The sequence below is a fragment of the Elephas maximus genome, chromosome 3 (genome assembly GCF_024166365.1).
Source record: "Elephas maximus indicus isolate mEleMax1 chromosome 3, mEleMax1 primary haplotype, whole genome shotgun sequence".
NCBI classification, from domain to species: domain Eukaryota; kingdom Metazoa; phylum Chordata; class Mammalia; order Proboscidea; family Elephantidae; genus Elephas; species Elephas maximus.
Genome location: NC_064821.1, coordinates 149,398,380 through 149,417,924, shown reverse-complemented (window position 1 = coordinate 149,417,924; position 19,545 = coordinate 149,398,380). Strand labels below are relative to the sequence as shown.

Here is a 19,545-nt window from a genome sequence, read left to right as displayed (position 1 = left end):
CTTTTTTATGAAACTGTAGGAAATATCCTGGAGTATAAAAGCAGAGGAGTTGGCATATATTTTCTCCAAGACATGAATATAGCTTTTCTAGGAAAAGTTCGTCTGCATGCTGACTCCAGCAAAGTTCACATCTATTACCTTGGGCTCTTGTTCTCCAGCAGGAGGTACCATCCTTCAAAATACAGGGTTAAGATGTACAGTTTTCCCTAAAAAAATCTGGCAAGTAACAGACCAACCGTCACTAAGAAATAATTCTTCCATCCATTTATTGTAACCAGATAGATGATGAGCGGGAAGAAAAAGTACCTTCAAAGTATAGAATCTTAAACAACTGATGTTAATCCGTGGCTTTTTCTTTACAGAAAGCTGTCCAATGTCCAGTGAAGGACACATAGCTTTAACACATTCACTTTAACCATGTGAAACCTTTGAACAGAAAATGCTGGGTCTTTTCTCCAAAAGGTATTTGATTTTTGTGGAGATGTTGAAAGGTGCATGCCAGATCTGAGTATACGAATAAAAATAACATGAGTGAGAAGCACATATTAATCTTTTTATATTGAGTTCACATGGAAAAAATGTTCATTAAATATACATGCCTCTTAAATAGCCCTCTTGGCCATTAGGAAATACTGTTTGGAAATGGAAAATATTTACTAAATAAATTGTTATTTCATAGAAATCTGATTTCCCCCATAGTTCAAATTTAGGATATGTAGGTCTGGATTGGGGCTATGGCCTTAGGTTTTGAAGGGTTCCACTGGTACTTGTACTAAGATGGATCCTTTGAATTTCTTTAGGAGAATTACATGAAAGCTTACCCAGTGTTGGCTGTAAAAATTGGCATTTATATGTTGACATGTAGAATATTTTGTAAAGGATTTTTGATTACAAGAGCCTCTTAAAGAGCCACTTAGGGGAACATCCTGAAACTATAGATAACAACTGATGTGTAAAATGAGGTTAAAAATGTATGTATAAGTCTATAATACAACAAACCATGCTATTACCTGTTTAAAAAAGGGTAACTTACCTGCTTTGCAGTCTTAATTTCTGTTAATGTGCAAACTTTACCATGCTAAGACATTAGTAAATTTTATGTATAAATTGTCTTTTAAACAGCAGCTTCAGTGCAAACAATGTTTCCATCAATGGTATTTTGACTAACAATTATAAGTCTACAAAATACTCTTGATGTTTATGAAATGAGGATTTTCACAGCATTTTTTTTTTTTTAGTTACACAGTGGATGCACTGAGAAATATAACAGCTTCTAAAAAAGGGGGGCAGGAATGAAATCTTTTGGACCTGTTACTCCTACACCTGCCATTTAGTAATCACCATATTTATTTTAACATGATGGCTTCACTAGTCCCAGAGGAAAGGAGTTCTATGTAAGTAACTGGCAGGGAACTCAATCAGAAGCCATTTTTTAAAATGTTCAAAACTTTTTTAGAAGTGTCTTAGAATGGTAACAATGTCTAAATGAACTAAGAGTCATTTGTGTAGGAAATTTTCTTCCACAGTAATGTTTTTAGGTTATTTAGTATCAAAGAATGTTCCATTTCCATTTGATTTGCTGTGACTTTGAGAGCAATACAAGAATAAAGCTGCTTTTCTAATTCTTCACGAATTTCACTTGGAGCACCACGCAGCAGGTAGTCTTTGAGTAGCTGACAGGCTTTTGCCAAGTTTGGCTGTATCACTTCTGAAGTACACTTCATGGTACTCTGATCGCAGCTAGTTCTACAATCCGTGCCATAGACACAGTCCAAATCAGTCTCACAGTGACGGTCCTTAATAAGTTCTTTCAGGTTTGCCTCTGGCACAATTTTTCTCATGTCCACCATTTTCAAATCATACTTATCATTATAGCCTAAGTTTTTGGCACTAGTGTCACACATGAGGAAGTTTCCATATGGGCCATGGAAAACGTCTTCCACAAATTCTAGAAGTCCTATGGCTATTTTAGCCTTTCTAGGCCATGACGGTGTGAACAACTGATCCATGCTTCTTCTGAATCCAGATGGAATAAAAAGTTCAATGACCCATGGAAGGCTTATTCCATAAAGAGAGGTATATTCAACGCTTTCCATTACATAGAGATCACCACAGAATCCCATTAATTTGGGGGTATGTTCTTTATCTTGAAGTATTACCATGAGAAGAAATTCATTTAATTGAAGAAGTGCCCATGCTGACTTTGCTTCTCCCAAGGAAACCTGGCCATCCTTGTCTCCATCAGCTACTGTCAAGACGAGATTAACCAGTTCAGAGAGGTTTCCTTGATCACCCAACTTAGCCTAATAGAAGATAAAAATTTGACTGTATGTTAGAAATGAAAAGACAAATTATATGTAACACTAAATTCCTTTATGAGGATTATTACCATGCTAGTAAGTTCCCCACGAAGGAACTTAGTATGTTACCTCTTCAAATATTTATGATGCTTGCAGTAAAGTCCACTTTGCTAAATATGTTTATTAAGAAATGGCTACCCCAACTACCCTATCTCTCACACACCCTTTAGATAAACTAGTTAACAAAGGCAGTAAGTATTCCTTGTTCTATTTTATACATTTACTTGCAAAATTGCAGTGTAGTGTACTCATATCCAAAGTCATTAATAACAAGGGCCAACTGAAAAATTATTTTCTCCTATTGTAGTTTATATTAACAATTATTTTGTTCAAGTTGTATTGTTCCAATAATGGAGATTAAAACACATTTCCCTGTTAAGCTTTTCTGGGGTAAAATACTCTGAAAATGTATAATGGCCAAAGAAAAGAAAGACTCTGAAAATAAGAGCAATCAAAGCTGAGAAAAAAACTCTTCCCCAAACTATTTTCATTTTTGTGTATTTTTACTTAATCTTGTCTATATGAGTATTAAATTTTTAAATATAATTTGTAATAAGGTACTAATTTTCACCTTTTCTTTTGATGGATATCAGTTAAAATATGAAACTATGCAGCAGTTCATCTATAGTTAATTATCACTCCCCTCAAATCTGGACATTTCTAGCTATTGTAAGTGAAGCCAAAAAACCAAACCCATTGCTGCAGATTCCAACTCATAGTGACTCTCAAAGACATCGTAGAACTGCCCCATAGGGTTTCCAAGGAGTGGCTTGGTGGATTCAAACTGCTGACCTTTTGGTTAGCAGTCAAAGCCCTTAACGACTGTACCACCAGGGCTCCTGAAATTGCAAATACTTACTTTAAAAAGACTGTAGACCATTTCTTTGAATTTCTGTACAGTAGTTCCCCTAGTTGGCTTATCAAATAGAACTATTTCTTTTCTTGGTTCCAATTCAGTTCCAAAATCAAGATGAAGTGCTTGTTCCATTTGACATTTCACAACACCTGGCAGATTATCCCAGATCCCTAAATACATCTATGTGAAAAAGAATGACAAGTTATGTACTACATCAATTAGAAAACTTAAAAAAAAAAGAAAAGATAATATATTTTTAGGGCTGTCCCATTAAAAAAAAAAACACCAGTATCAAAATATCACGAAATGAGTTGTGATTTTCTTTTTAAACACCAAATTTGAAATCATACTCCAAAGCTTTTTTCTTTAATTTTTTAAATTATTTAAGTAACACATGCCTAACATTTTAAAACTCAAACTACACAGAAGGATGTAAGGCAAAAACAAAGCTCTTCCAGGTTCCATTTCTTTAATCCCACTCCCCAGAACTAATCACTATTAACTACGTAGCTATTAAACGAACATTATATAGTCACTAGGAGTTGGAATCGACTTGATGGCAGTGGGTGGGTTTTATGTGCTATGATCTATTTTATTATTTTAATCCTTGTAGCAACCCTATGAGGCAGGTACTGTTTTTCTCATTTTACTGACAGGAAACTGAAGAGAGGTTGGATAACTTTTTCAAGTTCACACAGTAAGTGGTAAAGCCAGTATTTGAACCTAGGCAGTCTAGCCTCAAAGCTCATGCATGGTCTTAACCACTAAGCTAGGCTGTCTCTTTTACTAATATGTAAGAAGCAAAATGGACCATACTAGGCATATTAATTAAAGCAGATTATTTTACACCCCTGCTTCAAACCCTCCAATAGGTTCTCGATTAGATTGAAGTCCAAAGTCGTTACCATCGCATGTTAGTCTCTGTATGAGCTGTCCTGGCCTATCTATGCCTCTAAACTGATCTTGTACCACTTATTCCCTCATTTTCTAAGTCCCAGCTACAACTGTCTTCTTTCTGTTTCTTGAACCTATCAAGCTTGTTCCTGCTTTATGACTTGCTTTACTTGCTGTTGGTTCTGCCTAGAATGCACTCTCCCCGGATCTTTCATATGGTCAGCTCCTTCGCGTCATTCAAATCTCAGATGACAACTTAGAAAGGCCTTCCCTGACCCTGTATCTAGAACAGACCCTTTTTCCGCCCTGTCTTAGTAATCTAGTGCTGCAATAACAGTAATACCGCAAGTGGATGGCTTTATCAAACAGCAATCTCTCAGTCCAGTAGGCTCCAGAAGAAGGCTTTCTCTGTTGGCTCTGGAGGAAGGTCCTTGTCATCAATCTTCCCCTGTACTAGGAGCTTTTCTGCACAGGAACCCTGGGTCCAAAGTACATGCTCTGCTCCCAGCACTGCCTTTTTGGTGGTGTGAGGTCCCCCTCTCTGCTCACTTCCCTTTCCTTTTATCTCTTGTAAGATAAAAGGTGGTGCAGGCCACACCCCAGGGAAACTCCCTTTACATTGGATCAGGAATGTGACCTGAGCAAGGGTGTTACGCCTCACCCTGATCCTCTTCGACATAATCCAATCTTGTCTCATTAAGCACAGGCAGAGCTTAGGATTTACAACATATATGAAAATTGTATCAATCACATAATGGAAGACAACACAACACTGGGAATCGTGGCCTAACCAAGTTGACACATATTTTTGGGCGACACAATTCAATGCATGATACTCCACCCTTTGGCCCTCCAAAATTCATGTCCTTGCCACATGTAAAACATTCGCCCCACCATATAGCAAAAGTCATGGTTAAGATTGTATGTCAACTTGGCTGGGCCATGATTCTCAGGGTTTATATGTGATCACCCCCATAATGGGATCTGCTGTGAGTAGCCAATCAGTCGAAAGGGCATGTAGCCTGCATCCAAACATAAGGGGACGTTCTGCCTTTTGCCTGCTCTGGATCCTGCAGCTGGCTCCTGTTCGTCCGACCTACAGTTCTTGGGACCTTAGCTCGCAGCTTACCTGCTGATTTTGGGATTCATCGATCTTTACAGCGTGTGAGCAAGAGCCCTGCTCTCTGACTTGCTGATCTTGCTACGTGAATCAGGAGAAGCCTCTACCCTGATCCATGGACTTTGGATGTTCCAGCCAAATTGCGTGAGCTATTTTCATTGATATAAATCTCTCTCTATATATATTTATATACTTTACTGATTTTGCTTCTCTAGAGAATCCAGCCTAAGACATACCCCAAGGTCACTCTCTAACCCACTACACCCTATTTTATTTTCATCATCTCCTTTAGCACTGTCTGAAATGATTTTTATTGTTGTTGTTGTTGATTCATTTATTATCTGTCTACTCTCACTTTAGAATATAAGTCACATGAGGGGAGAGGCTTTGTCTTGTTCCCACGGTCTCTTTCAAGGCATCAAACAGTGTCAGGCATATAGTAGACATTCAAATGTTGGACTTTGTTTCAGAAATCCTCTTAAACATGTTAGTATCAACTTAAAAACTGCTTGAAATTTTTATAATTTTAAGAGTAACATATATTTACATTGGAAAATTTAGAAATAATGTAAGGAAAACAGACGCACAAAAAATCATGCAACATTCCTATGCCCAAGGATAACCAAGATTGATGTTTTGCTATATTTTCTTCTAGTTCAATAGCACACTGTAGGTTTTATTTATATTTCTTTGGTGGTAAGTGAGATAGATCTTTTTTTCCCTTATTATGTTAGCCATTTTCAGTTCTTCTTTTGTGACTGTAGTTTAATTCTTCATTCAGGTATGAGCTCCAATGTCATCTCAGAAAGGTCTTTCTTGTTCAGCTTCTCTAAAATACATCTCTACCATCTCCGTCCCCTGCATTCTCCATCATTTCACCTTGTGTATCTCTTTTATAAAGGATATAAAGTTATGTTCTATAATTATTTTATTTGTTTATCAACTAACTGTGATTTATTTGGTTGATATGTTTGTGCTTCTTTTCCTTTTGGAAGAATGTGAGGTCTATAAGGGAAGTAATCTTGCCTATCTTACTCACCATTATATTCCAAGTAACTAAAACAGTGTCTGGAATATAATGGAAACACAGAGTCAATAAAAAATTTACTGAATGAATCATAGTGTGTACAACTAAAATATATGTTATATCCTGGAGGAAGAACCAAGATGGTGGCCTAGTCAGATGCACCATGCAGTCCCTTTACAGCAAAGACCCAAGAAACAAAGTGATACAGATACAGATAACAGTCCTGGAACCCTGAGCATCAAATGAAAGGATAAAGAATCAGATCAAACACCAGCTGGAAGAAGAAACTGAGAACAGTGAATGAGGAGATGAAATGGCGTGAGGATGCCAGCTGGCGCAGCACGGCATGGACATATTGAGACAAACACAGCAGTGATCCTGGCTGAGGAGCACAGGAAGGCAACATCACAGGAAGGAGACAGAGAAACTGTGTGGATACACCTGGGGTGAAGCATGCAAACAATATCAAATCATAAAGAAACAGCAAAAGATGGCTCAAGCAAGTGACCAAAATAAAGGGGCAGAAAACCGGGGAGGAAGATTTGGTAATGGAACTACCTGATAAGGAATTCAAAAGACTTACATATAGAACTCTTAAAGAGATCAAGCACCACACAGACAAAACTCTAGAAGAATTCGGGAAAACAATGTAAGTATAAAATGACAAAACAGACAATTAGAAACCATACAAAAACAGCAACTAGAAATCCAGAAGATTAACAATAAAATATCAGAAATAGATTACAGAAGGAAAAAGAAGTAGAATTGAATCAATGGAAGAAAGAATTAACATAAAAGAGGCCAAATCCCTTGATAATAATTTGTTAAAGGGACAATCAGAAAAAAGAATGAAGAAAAATAAAGCAAGCCTAAGAGTTATGTGGGGCACTATGAAGAGGAATAATTTAAGCATGATTGGAATTCCAGAACAGGAGGACACCCATAAAAAACCAAACAAAACACAGAGAATTTTCAAAGATTTGCTGCCAGAAAACTTCCCTAATATCATGAAAGATGAGAAGATATCCATCCAAGAAGCCCAATGAACCCCATATAGAAAAGACCCCAAAAGAAAATCACCAAGACATATCATAAAGAAGCTTTCCAAAACTAAAGACAAAGAATCCCTAGAGCAGCTTGGGAAAAACAAAATATTACCCATAAAGGGGAACCAATAGGACTAAGCTCTGACATCTCAGCAGAAGCCATGCAGGCAAGAAGGCAATGGGATGACATATATAAAATTCTGAAAGAAAAAAAACTGCCAACCAAGAATCATATATCCAGGAAAATTGTCTTTCAAATATGATGGTGAAACTAGGACATTTCCAGATAAACAGAAATTAAGGGAATTTGTAAAAACTGAACCAATCTTACAAAAAACACTAAAGGGAGTCCTTCAGACAGAGAACCAACAATATCAAACAACCTGAGATCAGGACACAAGACAACATTATCCAGATACCAACCTAGATGAAGAATTAGCAAAAATAAAAGACAGCTACAAGATTGAGAACAGGAACCAGAGACGTTGTCATGAATTGAACTGTGTCCTCCAAAAATATGCGTCAACTTGGTTAGGCCATGATTCCCAGTTTCGTGTGACTGTCCACCATTTTGTCATCAGATGTGATTTTCCTATGTGTTGTAAATCCTACCTCTATGATGTTAGTGAGGCAGGATTAGAGGCAGTTATGTTAATGAGGCAGGACTCAATATTAGGTTGTGTCAATCTCTTTTGAGATACAAAAGAGATAAGTGAGCAGAGAAACATGGAGACCTCATACCACCACAAAACAAGACCCAGGAGAATAGTGTGTCCTTTGGACCTAAGGTCCTGGTGCTGAGAAGCTCCTTGACTGTGGTAGACTGATGACAAGGACCTTCCCCCAGAGCTGACAGAGCTCCTCTGGAGCTGGCACCCTGAATCTGAACTTCTAGCTTCCTAGACTGTGAAAGAATAAATTTTTCTTTGTTAAAGCCATCAACTTACAGTATTTCTGTTATAGCAGCACTAGATAACTAGGACAGCCTTCAATCTGTAAACAACAACTTCAGAACAAAAAGGGAGAATGCGATGTAGTTATAGAACTTCCATATGGAGAGGGACTTAAGGCAGTATCAAGATAAAACAATGTTTTAAACTTAGGAAGTTAAAAGCAAATTTCAGGGTAACCTCAGGGAAAAAAAAAAGCCCACTCACCAAAATAGAAAAGAAAATCATAAAGACTCAGTAAACATAAAGTCAACAGCAATGAATAAAATTAAAAGAAAAACCATCAACAGAAACAACCCCGCACAGAAAAGTATATGGAACAAAGAAACTGTCAACATCACACAAAAAAAATCACAACAAAATGATGGCAGTAAATTCATACCTATTGATAATTACACTGAATGTAAATGGATTAAATGCACCAGTCAAGAGACAGAGAGTGGCAGACTGGATTAAAAAAACATGACCCATCAATATGCTGCTTACAAGAGACACACCTCAGACACAAAGATAAAAATAAGCTAAAAATCAAAGGCTGGAAAAAAATATCAAGCAAGTGGTAAACAAAAAAGAGCTGGAATGGAAATATTAATCTCTGATAAAATAGACCTCAAGGCAAAAATCAGCATATGAGACATGGAAGGGCATTATATAATGATTAAAGGATCAATTCACCAAGAGAACATAACCATAATAAATATCTATGCACCCAAAGAAGGAGCTCCAAAATACATAAAACAAAACAAAACAAAAAAACAAGCTCTAACAAAATTGAAAAGAGAAATACACAACTCCACAATAATAGGAGACTTTCATGTACCACTTTCAAAGGAGGATAGAACAACTAAAAAGAAACTCGGCAAAGATACAGAAGATCCAACACAACCAACCAACTTGACCTCACAGACATATACAGAACACTCTACACAATAACAGCACAGCATACACTCTTTTCCGGTGTACATGGATCATTCTCCAAGACAGACCATATGTTAGGCCACAAAGCAAGCCTCAATAAATTCAGAATCATTGAAATAATACAAAGTATCTTCTCTGATCACAATGCTAGAAATCAGTAACAGGAAAAATAAGGGAAAAACGTCAAATACATAGAAACTGAATATTACCCTGCTTAAAAACCACCGGGCAATAAAAGAAAAAAAAAAAAGAAAGGAAAAAATTCTAGAATCAAACAAGAATAAAAACACAATATGCTTGTGGTGGATTAATTACTTTTGTGTGTGGTCCTTTATAGCCACGGTCTTGTAACTCCCGCCCAAGTGATCGCGTGATAGGGTAATTGTGGCCTACCAAGGCAATTGGTCAGTTTTGCCTTAAAAGAGAGCCCACCACCACCAAAGAACGAGAGACCCACAGCAGAAACTGGAAGCAGGGATCTGCAGGAGACAGTTCAGTGGGCTTCCCAGCCCATGGAGTGATAAAGCCGAGAGTCTTTGGGCAGAGACTGAGGGCCAGGGAGAAGTCTATGCCTGACCCACAAATTTGGGACTTGCCAGCCTCCAAAACCTTGTGCACCATTTCCTTTATATGGCCCATAAATTCTGTGTGACGTTGCAAGAAATTAGGGAACCCAAAGACAGGAGGGAGAGTACTGAGGCGCAAGGGAGTAGCTGATGTTAGTGATGATACAGTGGTACCCAACCCATGGCTGTCCGGTCAATTCTGACTCATAGTGATCCTATAGAACAGAGTAGAACTGACCCACAGAGTTTCCAAGGAGCACCTAGTGGATTCAAACTGCTGAACTCTTGGTTAGTAGCCACAGCACTTCACCACTATGCCACCAGGGTTTCTAAAGAGTGGTACAGCAGCTTGGAAAAGTTAGACATATGGGACATCTTTAACCTCTGCCTCATAGGTTCGTGCTGATCTTATAAAAGAAATTATTCATTTAATGCCAAAACCTTTTGGACACAGCAAAAGCAGTGCTCAGAGGTCAATTTATAGTAATAAATGCACGTATCAAAAAAGAGGAAAGAGCCAAACCAACGTTTTAACCCTACAACAACAAATTGAAAAAGAGCAGCAAAAGTTCAGTCACGAGAAGAAAGGAAATAATAAAGATTAGAGCAGAAATAAATAGAACAAATACAGAACATTACAATCAACAAGACTAGAAATTGTTTTTTTTTTAAAAAGATCAACAAAATCGACAAATCACTGGCCACATTCACAAGTGAAAAGAAGGAGAAGATAAAAATAGCCCAAATAAGATTGGTGGCGTTACAACGGAACCAACTGAAATAAAAAGGATCATAATAGAATACTACGAAGAACTGCATTCCAACAAATATAAAACCCTAGAGGAAATGGACAAATTTCTGGAAACAAATGACCTACATAAACTAACACAAAATGAAGTAGAAAATTTGAACAGACCCATAACAAAAGAACAAACTGAAGGGATCAAAAAAAAAAACTCCTAACAAAAAAAAAGGCCTGACCCAGACAGCTTCATGGGAGAACTCTACCAAACATTCAGAGGATAGCTGACACCAATTATACTCACACTATTGCAGAACATAGAAAAGGATGAACAACTCCTGAATACATTCTATGAAGCCATCATAACCCTGATACTAAAGCCAGGCAAAGATACCACTAAAAAAGAAACGTATAGAAACAATATCTCCCATGAATACAGATGAAAAAATTCTCAACAAAATACTAGCCAATAGAACCCCACAGCATTAAAAAAATATATAACCAAGTGGGATTCATAGCAGGTTTGCAAAGATGGTTCAACACTAGAAAATCAATCAACATAATTCACCACATAAATAAAACAAAAGAAAAAAACCACATGATCATATCAACTGATGCAGAAAAGACACTTGATAAAATACAATACCCATTCCTGATAAAAACTCTCAGCAAAATAGGACCAGAAGGGAAATTCTTCAACATAATTAAGTATATATATACAAAGGTGCCTTGGTGGTGCAGTGGTTAAGAGCTATGGCTGCTAACGAAAAGTCAGTAGTTTGAATCCACCAGCTGCTCCTTGAAAACCCTATAGGGCAATTCTACTCTGTCCTATAGGGTCACTATGAGTCAGAATTAATTCAATGGCAATTTTTTTTTTTAATACATACAGAACCAATAGCCAACATTTTTCTCAATGGAGAGAGACTGAAAGCATTCCCCTTGAGAACACGAACCAGACAAGGATGCCCTTTATCACCACTCTTATTCAGGATTGTACTGGAAGTCCTAGCTAGAGCAATAAGGCAAGAAAGGAAAACAAAAGGCATTCAAATTGGTAAGGAAGAAGTAAAATTATCCCTATTTGCAGATGATATGATCCTGTACACAGAAAATCCCAGAGGTTCTACGTGAAAGATATTGGAACTAATAGAAGGATTTAACAGAGTGGCAGAGTACAAGATCAACATACGAAAATCAGTCAATTTCTCTACACCAACAAAGAGAACTCAGAAAAAGAAATCAGGAAAATAATACCATTTGCAATGGCCACCCCCCCACCAAAGATAAAATACTTAGGACTAAATCTAACCAGGGATGTAAAAGACTTATACAAAGAACACAACAAAACACTATTGCAAGAAACCAAAAGCGACCTACATAAATGGAAAATCATACCAACCCCATGGATAGGAAGACTTAACATTGTAAAAATGTCAATAATACACAAAGCAATCTACAGATATGATGCAACTCTGATCCAAATTCCAACAACATTCTTTAATGAGATGAAACAGCGAAGCACCAACTTTACAGGGAAAGGAAAGAGGCCCCAAATAAGCAAAGCATTACTGAAGAAGAACAAAGTAGGAGGCCTCACACTTCCCCAACTTAGAACCTACTATACAGCCATGGTAGCCAAAACAGCCTGGTACTGGTACAATGACAGACACACAGACCAATGGAACAGAATTGGGAACAAAGAAGTAAAGCCTTCCACTTGTGGACAGTTGATCTTCAGCAAAGGATTGAAATCCATTAAATAGGGAAGAGATACTGTCTTTTACAAATGGTGCTGACAAAACTGGATATCCATTTGCAGAAAAATGAAACAGGATCCATACCTCACATCATACACAAAAACTAGCTCAGGATGGATCAAAGACCTAAATGTAAATCCTAAAACTATAAAGATCATGGAAGAAAAAATAGAGGCAAATCAAAACTATATTGAGATACCATCTCACCCTGGCAATAATGGCACTGATCAAAAAAACAGAACACAACAAATGCTAGAGAGGGTGTGGGGAGACTGGAACTCTCATACACTGCTGATGGGATTGTAAAATGGTATAACCACTGTGGAAAATGGTATGGTGCTTCCTTTAAAAACTAGAAATAGAAATACCATATGATCCAGCAATCCAATTCCTAGGTATATACCCTAGAGAAATAAGGGCCATGATGTCAATAGACATATGCATACCCATGTTCACTGCAGCATTCTTCACAATAGTAAAATGATGGAAACATGTAAGTGCCCATCAATGGATGAATGGATAAACAAATTGTGGTACACACACACAATGGAATACTATATGACGTTAAAGAATAACAATGCATCTGTGAAACATCTCACAACATGGATGAACCTGGAGGACATTATGCTGAGTGAAATAAGTCACTCACAGAGGGACAAATATTATATGAGACCACTATTATAAAAAGTCAAGAAATGGTTTACACACATAAAAGAAACATTCTTGGATGGTTACCAGGGATAAGAAGGGGAGGGAGGGAAAATCATTAACTAAATAGTAGACACACATTAACTATGGTGAAGGGAAAGACAATAAACAATTGGGGTAAGTCAGCACAGAAAGACCAAGGCAAGGGAAGACACTGAGAGGTATGCAAGAGTAACATGCAACATTGGTAAACACTATTATATATATAATCCTGCAACGATAGAAATAACAAACAATAATTTATGAGTGGATTCACAGGTAGATATGTAAGCTGAACAGGTGTGGGATGGCGTAGAGGAGTACACCCACGAACATAGATAAGTTTGGCAATAGACATTTCTACATTCATATCTATACATACTGCAAACACATTCATGTATACAACAGGGTACACATGAGGCACAGTCACGAAAACTTCTTAGCCGTAACCAAACACCTCACAGGACTGAATCACTGGACTTGAGGGCTTAGGACCAGAGCCTCAGGGGTCATCCAGTACAACTGGCATAACAAAGTCCATTAAGACAATGTTCTACATCCTACCATGGTGAGTAGCAACTGGGGTCTTAAAAGCTTGCCAGTGGCCATCTAAGATACAACAACTGGTCTCTTCCCATAAAAAGAAAAGAAGAGTGAAGAAAACCAAAGATTCAAAGAAACAATGAGTCCAAAGGACTAACGGACCACATGAACCATACAGCCTACACTATTCTGAGACCAGAAGAACTAGACAGTGCCCAGCTATACTACTGACTGCTCTGACTCGGATCATAATAATAGGTCCTGGACAGAGTGGAAGAAAAATGTAGAACAAAATTCAAATGAATGAATAAGACCTAACTTACCGGTCTCATAGAGCCTGGAAGAACCCCAAGACTATGGCCCTTTGACACCCTTCAAACTTGGAACTGAACACACTCCCCAAAATCGTATTATAATCGAACAGTACACATTCCTGCAAAGTGAACGATAACACTCAAGAGGAAACTGCATCTCAGAATGATCAACTATATGAGACCAAAAGGGAACCATTTGCCCAAAAAGCAAAGTTCAGGTAGGGGCAGGAAAGATGGGCAAATGGCAACAGGGAACCCAGGGAAGAAGAGGGGAGAATGCTGGCACATTGAAGGGATTGCAACCAATGTTACAAAACAAGCTGTATATAAATTGTTGAATGGGAAACTAATTCTGTAAACTTTTACCTAAATCACAATAAAGTGTTATTTAAAAAAAGGAAAAAAGAAAAATATATATAAATATATATAAATGGAGAAAAGATTGACATTGCCAAGGATTTCATTTTACTTGGATTCACAATCAACACCCAAGGAAGCAGTAGTCAAGAAATCAAAAGACGCATCACATTGGGCAAATCTGCTGCGAAAGACCTCTTTAAAGTGTTGAAAAGCAAAGATGTCACCTTGAAGAATATGGTGTGTCTGACCCAAGCCATGGTGTTTTCAATTTCCTCATATGCATGCTAAAGCTGGACGATGAATAGGGAAGAATGAGGAAGAACTGGCACCTTTGAACTGTGGTGTTGGCAAAGCATATTGAATATACCATGGACTGCCAAAAGAACAAGCAAATCTGTCTTGGAAGAAGTACAGCCAGGATGCTCCTTAGAAGCAAGTATGGCGAGACTACATCTCACATACTTTGGACATGTTATCAGCAGGGCTCAGTCCCTGGAGAAGGACATCATGCCTGGTAAAGTAGAGGGTCATCAAAGAAGAGGAAGACTCTCAATGAGATGGACTGACACAGTGGCTTCAACAGCAGACTCAAGCATAACAACGATTGTGAGGATGGCGCAGAACTGGGCAGTGTTTTGTTCTGGTGTACACAGGGTCACTTTGAGTTAGAACCATCTTGATGGTACCTAACAGCAGCAGCACAAAGCTCTGGTTCAGGAATTCTTTTAAAAATGACTTTAGTTTAATGTAAAATGACCAGAGCACTATCAATTTGGAATGACTATTCATAGTGTTCATACCTGATTGTTGGGCTTGGTTGATAAGCATTTTCCAAAGTAAAGAGTTTCTGTAACACAAAGGCTATTACAAGCAGGCCCATCGATAACTCCAGTTTTGTACTTGTCACACTAAAAAACAGAAAATAAAGAGGCTGTTAATATAAAAATGTTTTTAAGAAGAAACATAATAAAGACACCATAAAGAGTTACCTATAATCTTTAAGAGAAAGTTGTATGATGAAAAGAGCTCACACTTTGGATCCGGAAAGACCTGGATTTGAATCTAAGCTCTGTTACTTATTAGCTATATGGTGATGAAAGAGCACATTCCTACTGGGTGTGCATAGAATTTTGAAACTATTTTTCCCACCTTAACATGGTCTCAAGTTGTATGGCACCTAATTCCTCCAAGAATACAGATATTCTATTTTTAAAAATGCCTTCATTTTAAAAATAAAGTGAAAACAAAATTTATTTTTCAAAAACAAAAGAAAGTTACCTCTGTCATCTTGTCATCCTTGAGATCACCCCAAAACAAGAAAGAAAATAAGGTACCAGTGATAAAATAAGGTACCAACATAACCCTCTTTTATAAAATAAGGTACAATAAATGAGGATGGCCTGTCAAATCAGTGAAGATTAGACCAGAGCCCAGGAGTGTGCTGAGATTAAACGCCCGCAATGACCTCAGTTCTCAGGCAAGTTGGCAGGGCAAGGAGGCAGTACGGCTGAGGAGCAGCACAGTCACCCTATTTGCAGTGAAGGTTTAAGGGACACAAGCTGTCTGTGGGAACGTTCCAGGTCTCTATTTGGCATCATGAAGTAGCAGAGCAGACAGGGCTGAAGATAAACAAAATCCTTAAAAACACTGTCTCTGTTAGAGGCAATCTGTTTATTAAATAGAGACTGGAAGAAACTCTATGACCAGCCCTGTAGCTGCTGGGGAGATGTACTGGCTAAACTAATCTGCATGTCTGTCTCTGTCCATCTCACTTTCTCTCTCTCTCTCTCTCTCACACACACCTCTGTGCCACATAGTGGTAACCTATAAATAGCTGGTTGAGGAAGAACTCACTTCACTCTGAAGGAAATATGCATGAGATCTATGCACCAAATCTACAAGAAAAAGGAGGAAAGGAATAGTAAAAGCAAAGGACAAATTAAGCAAATGGCAGATAAAGAAAAACTCTGCCATAAAACAGACAAAACAAATTGCTATGAATTCAAAGGGCTTAATGAAACACATTAAGATACGACATCAAAGCAGAAGTAATAGTGAGATAACAGAAGGAAATGCAATTAAAAAAAAAAAGCTATCAGAATTCAGAAAAGGAGGAGGAAAAAAATCACAGAAATGAAAGCCACATGTATATATGTGTGCATCAGACAAGGACAAAAACACAGAAAAATAAATGAGGGCTAGATTGAGAAAAGTAAGCAAAATGAAACGGAAATTTTAATTAGAATTTGAGGTAAAGCTATAAAAAGAGAAAGGATAGCCAGCATATCTACATGAGGGAGAATTGGATGAGTGGAACAGAAAAAAATATTCAAAATAGAATTTAAAAAAACTTCATATAATAAAAAGAACATATGAATCTGCAGATCAAAAATGCACATGTCACAAGAAAAACTGACATAGAATAATCCCTATGACATATCTCATTGAAGTTTACTGGACTTCAGAAATAAATTCTTTGTGCATTCAGGCAAAAAGATCAAGACATCTTTAAAAAAAACCCATTGCTGCTGAGTCGATTCCGACTCATTGGGACCCTAAAAGACAGTGTAGAACTGCTCCATAGGGTTTCCAAGGAGTGCCTGGTGGATTAAAACTGCCAACCTTTCGGTCAGCTGCCGTGGCTCTTAACCACTGCACCACCAGGGTTTCCAAAGACATCTTTAAGGGGAAACAAATTAGATTGGCCTCAGATTTCTCCATAGCCACATTCAACATAGACAGCAGTGGTGCCAGCGAAAGAAAAGTATGTCTTGTCTGTGTACGAATTCTGTCATCTGTAAAAGAGGATCTTAACAGTACTTACTTTACAGACTTATTATGAGGATAAAATGAGGTATGTACAGATCACTTGTGACTTAAGTATTCAATAATAGCTACTATTACTGTAGTAGTCAAACTTTCTTTCAAATAAAAGCCATCAAATGTTTTTGAACATGTAAGGATCAGAAAATATAATCCCCATCAGCATCTTTTGAAATAAATTATTAGAGAGTGAATTTCAGCCAACCAAGAGATGAATGGAGAAATTGAACCTAGAAGTCAATTGAAATGAAGGACTAGGATGAATGCAACCCTGGGAAGGGGATTTATAATAATTGCTAATTTAATATCTGATATTTACTGAATACTTACTATGTGTGACACTATCCCAGTGTTAAACATTTATTTTCATGACAACAACCCTTTGGGGTAGAGCCTATTGTTATACCCATTGTAAAGATAAGGAAATATCTGTTAAGTAACTTGCTCAAGGTCACTCAGCTATAAGATGTTAAAGCCAGGATTCCAACTCAGGCAGTCTTACTCCAGAGTCCATGCTCCTAATCACTATTCTATATTGTTCAGAACATCAGTGTTATAAACTTTGGCAGTAAAAGTAATAAAATCAACAAAAACCAAGAAGGGGAGGTGTGAGAAGATGGTAGGTGGGGAGGTCAAAACATAATTTTACATCTTATAAATCAAGTAACAGAGATAGACGTATATTCAAAGATATAATAATCACTAGAAGAGCTAACAACAATAATATACTTGATTAAAATTAGGTGGGGTAAAGGATATGGGATGGCTGGAAGTACAGTAATTTTGTCATTTCGTTCCTTATGAAAACAAAACAAAACCTGTTGCCACTGAGTCGATTCCAACTCACAGCAACTGTACAGGACAGCGTAGAACTGCCCCACAGGGTCTCGTAAGGCTATAAATCTTTAAGGAAGCAGACTGCCACAGCTTTCTCCCACAAAGTGGCTGGTGGGTTCAAACTGCTGACCATTTGGTAAGCAGCCGAGCGCTTAACCACTGCACCACCTGGGCTCCTTTCTATTCCTAATAAAAAAAAACCCAGTGCCTTTGCGTCGATTCAGACTCATAGCGACCCTAAAGGACAGAGTAGAACTGCTCCATAGAGTTTCCAAGGAGTGCCTGGTGGATTCGAACTGCCGACCCTTTGGTTAGCGGATGTAGCACTTAACCACTATGCCCCCGGGGTTACCTCTATTCCTAATAAAATGGGGAATAAATAGTATCAAAAGAAACAGAGGCTGAAGTACATTTTCTAAAGTTATAGCCATAAAGATGACCACTAGAAGAACTAAAACCAGATACAAACTTTCCTAAATTATCAGAAGGAACATGAAAAAACAACAAAAAACAAAGCGCACACACACACAAAATATGCCAGCTAGAAAAATATGCCAAATGAATTCTTAAAAACAGAAAATAGACCATACAATCTGGTACAAAATTAAGTCATCTCTATAAAATGTCAACGGGCTAAGTCTACCTATTGAAAGAAAGATATGCACGGAAAACAGAGAACATCAAAAAAGCTGAAAATAAAAGACGGCCAAAGGTATACCAGTCAAACACAAGTTAAAAAAAAAATAAGAAGTCATAATCTTAAACCTGACTAGGTGGCATTCAGGGGTGGAGGATGCGGGAAAGCGTTAAATAAGGCCCCCAAATTCTCTTTATAATGATAAAAACCCACTGTACCATCCACAATAAAGACCCTACAGTCATAAATTTCTACAAAGGAAATAAAGTAGCATGAATATTCATTAAGCAACAACTATAAGGAATATATAAAAAGAAATAAAGAAAAATGCATTCAAAGTAACCAAAAACCAAACCCACTGCAGTCAAGTCAATTCCGATTCATTAGCAACTCTAAAGGACAGAGCAGAACTGCCCCACATGGTTTCCAAGGAGCAGCTTGTCAATTCGAACTGCCATCCTTTTGGTTAGCAGCTGAGCTCTTCACCACTGCGCCACCAGGGCTCCGTATTAGAAGTAGGAGATCTAATTCACTTTTCTCAGTCCATGACAGATAAAGAAGTTTACAAATATATATAGAGGAACTAAATAACCTGCTTTAAAAAAAAAAAAAAGTAACCTTTTTTTTTTTTTATTAATAAGGTAGATATAATTCCTGAGAGCGGAGAACAGATTTTATTCTCAAATGCCCTTGGAACATTCACAAAGTTAGAACAAAACTTAATACAGTCCACTTAGTAGAAATGGTAGAAACTATATTCTCTGATCACAATAGGATAAAACTTTAATTAAAAAAAGCCTTAAAAACAAATGAAAAAATCCTACTATGTGGAAAATTTTTTAATGTTTGTTTTTAATTCCTTGGTTAAAGAGAAAACGCAAATTGAAATTTTAGAGTATCTGGGAAATAATAATAACATGTATCAGAAACTACAAGATAAAATTAAATAACTGATTAGAGAAGAATCCATAGTCTTAATTACATTAATAAACAATAAAGAACAAAATAAATGAATTAAAATTTCAAGAAATTAGAAAAAAAGAATTAAATCTAAGGAAAGCAAAAGGAAGGAATTAACTGTTATACAATAAAAATAACAAGGCTA

The 19,545-nt window shown here is 37.3% G+C and overlaps 1 protein-coding gene across 2 annotated transcripts in view; it reads right to left on the bottom strand.

Moving 5' to 3' along the window:
• Positions 1-249: 249 nt before the first annotated feature.
• Positions 250-19,545, bottom strand: part of DIPK1A (divergent protein kinase domain 1A) — a 147,788-nt gene continuing 128,492 nt past the window's right edge. For both annotated transcript variants that reach the window (XM_049879776.1, XM_049879775.1), the window contains exons 3-5: positions 14,944-15,051; positions 3,220-3,396; positions 250-2,303 (exon numbers count right to left, since the gene is read on the bottom strand). In XM_049879776.1, coding sequence (XP_049735733.1) covers positions 1,491-2,303; positions 3,220-3,396; positions 14,944-15,051 — 1,098 coding nt within the window. In that variant the 3' untranslated portion in view covers positions 250-1,490. The remainder of the gene's footprint in view (positions 2,304-3,219; positions 3,397-14,943; positions 15,052-19,545) is intronic.